Here is a 10,000-nt window from a genome sequence, read left to right as displayed (position 1 = left end):
AGAAATAACGAATATCGTTGTGCTTGTTTTTCCTGCTTGTCTAAATGGCTGACAGGGAACATAGTAGGACGAGCATTTTCTTTTCGTTTATAAAACCGAAATTATTGTAACGGCAAATTTTATAAACTGAGAGAGTGGTTCTACCATCTGTATGAATTTCATTTGAATTGGTTCACATGCACCCGAGAACCAGACTGGTTTACTTTTATTTTTTGAGAGTGGAACTTTTGCTCAAAACATGGTCCCAAGGCCGACGTCATATAGTGCGGTTACCATGGCAACGATACATCAGCCGATCCAAATATGGTTGTTTTTGTCTATCCCCCAAGGTAACCTACCTACACACAAAAATTGAAGAGGGGTTAAAATTTTTCATTTCCAACTTTGCTTCACTTTCCTGGAGAATTGCTCTAAAACGGTCACCTCTATTAAGCGGTCGCGGTCACCCAAAGCTAAGTCCCAACGAGCTGATTTCTATTGTCTTTACCTGTTTTAAACGGTCACTTTGTAAGAGGAAACCACTTAAATATGGTAACAAATAGCGTGCCAAGCAATTGAGTTTCTAATGAGCTGCACAATTGTGGCGTTAATGTTTTACCAGCCCGTTTCAATACCATGCTCTACTTTGTCATACCATTTTATCGCCGAACTTTCTTAACCAAGTGAGTGATGTATTCTGTACAACCTGTATTAAGCGGTCAACCTGTATTAAGCGGTCACTTAGCCATTCCCCAAGGGTGACCGCTTAATACAGGTTCGACTGTATGAATGACGTCAGACAAAGGGAAGGTTGCTAGCAACAGGTTGGAAGACAGACGCAGTTTGTTGGAGCAAAATTTGCAAACATCGGGAAAGTTTTGCGCTCAGTACCGGATCAGATCGCAACTGCAATGTTCATCAATATTCACTGGATGGAAATATCTCTGCAGAATCTTGTCCCTTTCTTCCAGCAATGTTTTTTGTGAAAGAATGCACTGAAGAAATAACGTTTTGTGGCCGCGGAAAAAAATTTTCCGTGGGAAATAAATTCATCGAACACGACAGGGCTGCACGCCCGTTGTACATTTCGTCGTGTCAGAGATAGATTTCAACCGCAAACCAGCCTGTGGAACTACGAAAGGCCGTGCTCATCAAAGTCGTTGCTTTGTTCAAAAACCCTGTTAATCTCCTCGTTTGATGCTACAATACGAGTAAAGAGGGCTTTTCACCCAGCCCTAGCTTTGCGAGGTTTTTGCGAGTCACGTATTTCTCTGTAGTACGTTAGTATAAAATCGAAATACAAAAATATCTGAAATATAAACGCATCAGAAACTGACATCAGGCCTCGGTTGTTCAAAGAGCGGATTATTTTATCCAGCGGATAAAATCTATTGGTTGGAGTACATTTTATCCACTGGTAGAGTTATCCGCCCCTTTGAATAACCTTGGCTCTGAGATGTCTTTCAAAACTGTATGCAAATTAGCTCGCTTCAGTTCGACATTTTTACGGCTTTATAGCCGCGAAAGTTTCGCAGCATTTTGGTAAAATACTTTTTGAGTAGAGGACCAAAATAGTACGCATGCTGGCTGCAAGTTGCGTTTTTCTCAACGATTGAAAAAGTGTTACCGAAAATGATGTGCATTATTTTAAAGTTCGGCAGTGTCACGCAACAGGCGGATGAAAAATACTTTCTATTATTTTTAATGTCATCAACGTAGCCGCTGAAATTTTAAACTCAGCTTCGTTTATTGCAAATACAGTAATAGCCCACGTATAAGAACCTGAATTTTTCAATTTAGCCTAAATAGGTTCTTATATAAATGGTGCTTAAAGCAAATTTAGGCTACCAAGGTTCTTAAAATAGGTTCTTATATTTTCATATGAATTTTATCTGAATATACTATATATATTATAAATATCATCTCATAATACAGTATAAATCATTTATTTGTACCATAGTGCAGTGCCTATTACCGGGCAGTTCAGTGCAGGTACAGCATATGTCCTTAACAAAACATATACTTGGGGCAAACACAATAGACATACAACATGGTACTTTTAAGTACCATGTGAAAGAAAAAAAAGTTACCTGTATGTCAAGTTACTTTTAAATAGATGATGATCTTAATTCAGCAGTTTCTATCTAAACAATTTCGCAGCAACCCCACTGAGAAGAACCTAACTTAAAATTTTAGCCTAAATAGGTTCTTATGTGGAGGGGGTTTAAAATGAAAATTTTAGCCTAACAGGTTCTTAAAACCCAGGTTCTTATACGCGGGGTATTACTGCGTTTCACCTTGGTAGTTACACATTACGTACAGATATAAAAAGACGAAAGAGCTACCTAAAAAAAGTGTCCCACAATCGCACAACTTAGGGCTGAAGTGGGACAAAGGAAAGTAATTTTTGCTGTTTTGTTACATTTCTCTCCATTTGTTCAACAATTCCACATAAATTGGATGAAACTTTCCGATCACGTAGTTATTAATTTGAAACGAAAAATTGAAATATTCTGCTATTAAAGATGCTAGTTTTGGGTAATATACAGAAAAACTGATAACAACAAATATTCAAATTGAAACAAACATGAAAGGGTGCACGATTTTGCCAAATTTGTGCAATTTAAGGTGTAGAACGCACTCTATAATCTTTGATTACTACTAGTAAATAGTGACTTGTTTGGAATATGTTAATAAAATTATTATTATTATTATTATTATTATTATTATTATTATTATTATTATTATTAAATCAAACTGTAAAAAAGCTTTGTAATTTTAGAAACACTCATTGGACAAACATGCTCAGTGGAAGCTACCACTAATCGATAAAAGAAAACTTGAAACTTATAAGGCAACAGCATGCAATGTAACATGGTAACCTGGTATGGTAGTGGTAATGCTTCAGTGGCGACGCTTGTATCAGCGGCAAGTTGCGAGATACAATTGTTTCTTTTCGTGTTCACTTCAGGATCTCTTGCTGCAATACATATGACCCCAGACAACCCTGGAGTGTGGAAATTAGGCTGCCGCGTCAACAGCAACTTGAGGGGAGGAATGATTGCTAAGTACACGGTCCAGAAGGATTGTGGAAATGCTTCTGCTGGACAGCCAATGGAAGGGCGGAAGAGATGGTTTTACATTGCAGCTGTCGAGGAAACCTGGGACTATGCGCCCTCTGGGAAGGATTTGCTCGAAGGAGTAGATCTTAAAGACAGTATGTAAGTATTACTTGACATCAAAATTGAGTGGCTTAAGGTTGCTTCAATTAAGAAGTTGTTCGTATATGTAATTCCATAGTTTGAAGGAGTATTTGGGATTATTACCACAAGCAATATTTCAAAATTGTAATGTTAACGTTTCTTCGCTCCAAACACGGGGCTAAAAAGGACACTTAATTACCGTATTACCTCGAATAAGTGCCCATCCCCAAGGCCATAATGTCAAACAGGCGCCCCTCTCGAATAAGTGCCCCGTCTTCCCCCTCATTTCCTCGAATAAGCGCCCCCCTCCCCACTCACTTTATTAAATAGTAGGGATACAACGAAAACCTGTTTATATTGCCACTTTGTTTATTACTTTTTAAGCTTCTATTACGGCGGAATCAATACAGGAGAATAGTTTCTTTTTCGTTAAGTCATTTCCATTTATTTCTATCTCCATGTGCTTGCAGAGTTCGTTTGTGAGCGTTATCTGTTCTTTTAATTTTCGTCATATTGCCGCGCTCTTGGTAAGTAAGCACCCTCCCTCCCCCCCCCCCCCACCCCGATAAAGCGCCCTCCTTCGAATAAGCGCTCCTCCTTTTAGCCGAAATTTAAATAAGTGCCCGGGTACTTATTCGAGGAAATACGTTATATGAAGGTCGCCATCAGTTTACTTGTAGCTCATTTGTAACAGAATCCGAGCGGTGTGCAGGACTCGGCTCTTGCGTTATCTTGCTTGTGTCAGCTCGGCTCTTATTCAGAACTTACTTACTTACTTATTATGATTACTATAACTTACTTCGCATAGTTGGGACAACTGTGATACAGTTTGCCATAAATACAAACTTTATTAATAATCTTACGTTTAGCACTAGCAGAATGATGAACAAAAAACTTAGTTCATTTATCTCATTTTGACGTCAGAAAAGGTATGCTTAGTACTTCATTGATTCGCGGGGATTCGCTTAAACTTCGTAAAAAGAGGATGACAAACCCACTGTCCCCGGCCGGATTCATGATCAAAATGGAATTTAGATAACACTTTCCTGGATAAATCGTTAGAGTTTTACGTGGGAAGCAACGAAAAAATTTTTTTTTTTTTGTATTTTTTTTCTCACAGGTTCGCTGGTCGTTACACAATACCGGGTCCCCTTTTTATCGGTAAGAAAAACAAGAAAGCCATTTATCGAGAATACACTGATGCCACATTCACCAAGCAGAAACAAAGAACCAAAGATGAGGAGTACTTAGGGATCCTTGGACCGCTAATAAAAGCTGAAGTGGGCGACACCATTGAAATCGTCTTCAAGAACTTGGCTTCAAGGGAGTATTCAATTCATCCTCATGGAATACTTTACAGGTATTCTGACACAGAAACAAACATGTCTGTGCTAGTCTAACCCGTGACCAGGCACCCAAAGTGGGAAATAGGGAAAAGAGACCCAGCTCCATTGCTCTCCCTATACCTCATGCACTTGGAAGCCTGTTCACAGGCTAGTGCTAGTAGCATTAGGATTATATATTGGGTCAAAAGGTTGCATGCACATAACGCATGCAGAGTCGTATATCTCGTCACACTTCATGGGTGGTTTCTGCCGGCAACCCCCTTCCACCCCTCTACCCAGCAGTAAAAGATGACAATGAGATTCAAACCTCACTTTTCTTGTTTAGCTAGTAATCAAATGCTGACTCTTGCTTATTTCTGTGTCAACTGAAATTTTAAAGCCAATAAAATCTTTTGGTGATGTTCAGGAGATAGCCGTCCCCTCCTTATCCCAGACAAAGTGGGTCCCGTTCAAACAAACTTCTCCTATGACCAGTTCGCTAACCTTAGACTCTCCCCCACTGACTGCAGGCCTGAGTTTACCAGTGAAAGGTTTGGACAAACAGGTTACAATAATATTTCCTCACAACAAGGGGGAAACGTATTATATTTTCTCAAAATAATCACTGAAAATTAATGCCGAATATTATACTATTTAAGTAAGCAAGATGAGGGATCACAGTATAAGGACAACACCACGGGGGCTGAAAAAGTCGACAACGCGATCGCCCCAGGAAGGATTTACAATTACGTGTGGGAGGTACCCGAAAGAGCAGGGCCTGGGCCTCATGACACTGATTGCTTAACATGGGGCTACTATTCAGATGTCGACCCAGTCAGAGATACCAACACTGGATTGGTAGGACCACTGGTCATTTGCAGAAAGGTACCGTGCTTTTTTATTTCCATCAGTGTGGAGACTTAGAAATGGTGATGCACCGTCTGGTTCAGTTGTAAATGTAAATTTAACCTGGTCGTTATTTTGCTCGTTTCCGTCATGTTTTCTTCTAAGTTATGGATAAAAAAAAATCAGAACTGAGGAAAATAAGCAAGAGCTGAAAAACTTGAATAATTGAAACAAACACTGTGATGACCATAATTGCCAGGGAACTGACCGGAAAGCCGACGCCACTGCAAAATACCCCCTCTACGGCGGACATCATCAGGTTCGCTGCTCCCAGCCGAATTTTCCTTGTTTGTCTTAATAAATTGTGGGATTTAAAGCAGACCCCTCGTCTCCTTTTCTAAGGCGAAAAGATAGAGCTGCTCCTTGAGCTTTGAGAGACGCTCACTAGGTCTGCGCGGGTCTAAAGAGAGTTCACTGTATAAAGCCTGAAGAAAGGATTGAGACTTCTTTAACCTTTTTCAGGCTAAAAAAAAAAAGCAGATGGCGGTAAAGGGCCGGTAAGCATGGTCACGTGGTCTTTTCTGCCGTTTGCCATAAATGAATTAATTCTAAATCTCTTTACTGCTGGAATAATTTCACCGATAGAAATGATGAAATTTTCATCTCGTTACGAGCATTGGACGTAAACGTCTGAGCCACCAACGGGAATCGAACACCTGTCCTCCAACTCACCAGTCGCGAATGCTCTGGCCATTGAACTCGTGGCGAGCTAGTTCATGTACTAGTTTCATGTATGACCCCGCGGCGCGTCCTGCATACTGCTAGGATTAGCAATGTCGCAAGTTTTAGCAGATCCAGCAGGCAGGAAATAATTTTTAATTTCTATTTTATAATTTTTACGGCTGACTTTTTTAATGGTTAACATGTTTCGGATGAAACTTCATCCACCTTCAATGCAGAACCTCCCAGTGGGTGTGATATAAACACTAGAATATTTACAGTCAACCCAGGTCACGCGTGAACAGTATTTCCAAGAGTGAAATGAACATTCGAATTTCTCTTTGTAATGTCCGACGTGTGAATGGAATGTTGGACATTTCTCTGGAAATCGTTCCGAAAAAGACGCATTAATTGAAAAAAAAGATTCAAAATTCTTGGGAAACAATTGTTATTCTTGAAATATTCAATTTTGCAATGTAAAGAAAAATTCATAACTTTATACCGTCAATAAGCAAGGGAAATTTATACGGGAACTCTGAAATCTCGTTGGCGATTTTTAAAACTGACATGTAAATTTCAAAATTCCGTTCAAATTTCAAAAATATCGTTCACGGGTGACCTGGGTTGACTGTAAATATAACTAATTACAACGTGGCAAGAAAAGTAAAAATGTAGCTGATTACGACATGACGATAATAAAGGAACGGAACAGAAAATATATACTAAGTAAACAAACAAAACTAAAGAGCTAATGAAAGATTTACATAAAAAATTTGTCGGTTGAGTTTGGATTTTTCCCAAGGAATATGTAATATGTAATGTCGAAAGTGTCGTGTGAATGTAAGACAGGAAGATGGGAAATTGTTTTGATTTTAAAACTACTATCGTTTTGCTCAAGGGAACACTGAACGAGCAAGGCAAGGTAAAAGACGTTGACAGAGAGTTTGCTCTCTTGTTTGCTGCGTTCGACGAGACCCGGAACTGGTACATTGAAGAAAACATTAAGAAATATCTCACGGACAAAAACCCACCTCCCCTCAACCAGTTGAAAGGCACGTATGACTTCTGGGAAAGCAACCTGAAGGGTTCTATCAATGGGTATATGTATGCAAATATCCCTGGTCTCACTATGTACCAAGGCGAGAAGGTTGTCTGGTATCTTCTTCAAGTTGGTGGTAATTCAGAAATGCATACAGTACATTTCCATGGACAGAGCATTTTGTATGTAAGTATCACGTGATCTTATTACCTTTTATTTAGTCTGCAAGGATGATCGAACATATATGGCTGGTTCTTAAACCTGTCCAACAGGTTATCGCTACTTAGGAAACATGACACCCACTGCGGACAACACTTCTGTTCGCGAACCAATCGGGTTCCAAATTAAGTACGCACGAAATGTAGCCTCGCGCGTGCACGTACATAAGAAAATAACACAGATAGGAAGTTGCATCAATTTACATCGAGTGGTCAATTGACAAAGATTAAAGGAAAAATAAGCCTTGTTGATCAGAATAGGCTAATTTGTAAGTTCAGTTCTTGACACGAAAACTGGACCATAAGTCAGTAAATGAGTAGGCAGGATATAGTCGATGGAAGTTGAGCATGTCTCAAATGACTGAACACTGTCGTATTACTTGACAGAAATCGATGTCATACCATCGTGGCGATGTCTACGATCTGCTGCCAGAATCCTTTGCGACCGTTTCGATGATTCCTGAGGCGGTTGGAACCTGGATGCTACACTGCCACGTGAACGTTCACAATATTGGCGGGATGAATGCTCTGTTTACAGTATTAGCTCCGACTCCAACGGGTGAGTTATGCACTGGAGTGTCACAGTGCGCGCGTTGGATATGAGATGGTATATAGCCAACTCGATGCTACGCACTTCGTTGGCTATAATCATAATTATGATAATCATATCCAACAAGCACGAGTGGAATAATTGGTTTATTAAAAACAACCCAGAAAAATCATGTGCTAGATCTTGCTGATTTCGGTTTGCAAGAACCACAAGAAGACAATTTAATGGTGCTATTTCTTCGGCATGGTATAATTAACAATTATTCTACGTGCGTGCGTTGGATATGAGATGATAGACAACAAGGGTAAGTGGAATAATTTTTTATTTTGCTTTGCAAGAACAATTAGAATATTTCTCGGGCATGGTATAATGGCTCATATATCATGGCCGCTAAGCCAATCAAATCGTTCGAAATGCATTAAGCAATGATCCAGTTTTTAATAATGGTGATATACTATGCTCTCGATAAGCTGATTCAAGGATACGTCTCATAATCAAGCTATAAAACGCGTGCAATATACCATCACTAACTTATTTGAAAAGTCAGCGTTTTTTAAATGGATTCAGAATTATAATTAAAACAAAAATGCCTAGATCTGACGTAACAATTAAACTTATAACCTTTAATAAATTTTTGGCAACCTGAGCTGTGGGGCTTATAATCATAAGCGGCAGTTTACGGCCACGTGGGAGTATTTCATACAAGAGCCACTAGTACGTCCGCGCGTTAAATAGGGTCCATTTCCACCCAGTTATTGTCACTCAGATCTAGGTACCCGTGGTAAATAGTACAGCATCTTTATGCATCAAAAAACTTATCGACCATACATGCTTACATAACTTTCTTTCTCTTCACAGGTAAACCAACAATCGACCAAAAACCTCCACCCAAAGCGGCTGGCTGTTCAAAGTTGCACGCCTACTTTACTCTTTTACTTTCGGTACTTTATGTTGTAATCATGTATTGAACGGTGATCTACAACCAAGGACAAAAGGTCTTGGGACAAATCTTACAAAATATACTATTAACTGCTAATTTAGTGTAACTTAACTAAAGAAGCCATGTTCCTTTTTTGAAACGCATTTTACTACCCCACCCCCCCCCCCCCCCCCCACGCTATCAGTTTTGAAGTCCCACGAGGCATTTTTCGTACACGGACTCAACCCTGTACGGGGGTGGGGGTCGGTGATCGACCAGATATTTTCGCTCTGGATTACCGTGTTTCTGTCGCGTACGTACGAACACATCGTAAATTCGAATCTGTCCCAACCCTTTTGTCCTTGATTATAGATGGAAGTATAATTTGCGTGATTATTTACGGTGCTACCTTTTTAAATAGCATTTGGACTTGCACAATTCTGAAGTACAAATGGCCTGCTAGTAGTGCCTTTCTAGATTGCAGACCAAAGCTTTAGAATTTTCATCGAACTTTTATATTTTACATTTAGATTTTGAGTATAAATCTACTAGTCGTTCAAAACTTAACAACAAGACAGGTTCACGTTTTTATTGAATAATGATATAAATAGGTCACACCACGCGCTACTCAGTCTACTCACTATCTACAACAGAATAGATAGTGGGTACTGTACCCATAGGAGAGCAGCATTCGTGACGGAACGCTAGTAGATTTATACTAATATACAATAGTCTGTCGTATCAAAAAGGTAAATGCAACAGAAACGTGTTTGTCTTTTTTTTAATATTTACTCAGTTTTACTGGATTTTATCTCTTAATGTCATTATCGTTGTGATATGCCGGTTTTAACTTGTAGTAGTAGTAGTAGTAGTAGTAGTAGTAGTAGTAGTAGTAGTAGTAGTAGTAGTAGTAGTAGTAGTAGTAGTAGTAGTAGTAGTAGTAGTAGTAGTAGTAGTAGTAGTAGTAGTAGTAGTAGTAGTAGTAGTAGTAGTAGCAGGAGCAGCAGCAACAGCAGCAGTAGTAGTAGTAGTTGCTGCTGCTGCTGTAATAGACCACATAGGCGAATCTTTGTTCACGCTTTTTGCCTCGTTAACATATGCTTATCACTGTCTGATGACGCTAATAAAACAAGAAGCTGTTTCCAGCTTATACTCGGGCCATATTTGACTGTGTGGTGCGTAAAGCCTACAATCTTTTAAC

General features: G+C 39.4%; 2 protein-coding genes across 2 annotated transcripts in view; one reads left to right on the top strand and one right to left on the bottom strand.

The window, feature by feature from the left end:
- The window catches only part of LOC146476717 (hephaestin-like protein), a 26,977-nt gene that overhangs the window by 14,511 nt on the left and 2,466 nt on the right, over positions 1 to 10,000 (top strand). Inside the window, exons 9-14 of the mRNA XM_085114181.1 lie at positions 2,951 to 3,200; positions 4,303 to 4,542; positions 5,167 to 5,392; positions 6,972 to 7,298; positions 7,718 to 7,889; positions 8,739 to 10,000. The exon at positions 8,739 to 10,000 is cut by the window's right edge and continues 2,466 nt beyond it. Coding sequence (XP_084970307.1) covers positions 2,951 to 3,200; positions 4,303 to 4,542; positions 5,167 to 5,392; positions 6,972 to 7,298; positions 7,718 to 7,889; positions 8,739 to 8,848 — 1,325 coding nt within the window. The 3' untranslated portion in view covers positions 8,849 to 10,000. The remainder of the gene's footprint in view (positions 1 to 2,950; positions 3,201 to 4,302; positions 4,543 to 5,166; positions 5,393 to 6,971; positions 7,299 to 7,717; positions 7,890 to 8,738) is intronic.
- The window catches only part of LOC146476716 (carbohydrate sulfotransferase 11-like), a 9,724-nt gene continuing 9,344 nt past the window's right edge, over positions 9,621 to 10,000 (bottom strand). Inside the window, exon 4 of the mRNA XM_085114193.1 lies at positions 9,621 to 10,000. This exon is cut by the window's right edge and continues 3,147 nt beyond it. The gene's annotated coding sequence lies outside the window, so the exon portion shown is untranslated.

This window comes from Pavona decussata, unplaced genomic scaffold, assembly GCF_977016875.1.
Source record: "Pavona decussata unplaced genomic scaffold, jaPavDecu1.1 SCAFFOLD_73, whole genome shotgun sequence".
In the NCBI taxonomy this organism is placed as follows: domain Eukaryota; kingdom Metazoa; phylum Cnidaria; class Anthozoa; order Scleractinia; family Agariciidae; genus Pavona; species Pavona decussata.
The sequence above is the reverse complement of the archived record's forward strand: the minus strand, read 5'-3'. Positions and strand labels throughout refer to the sequence as shown.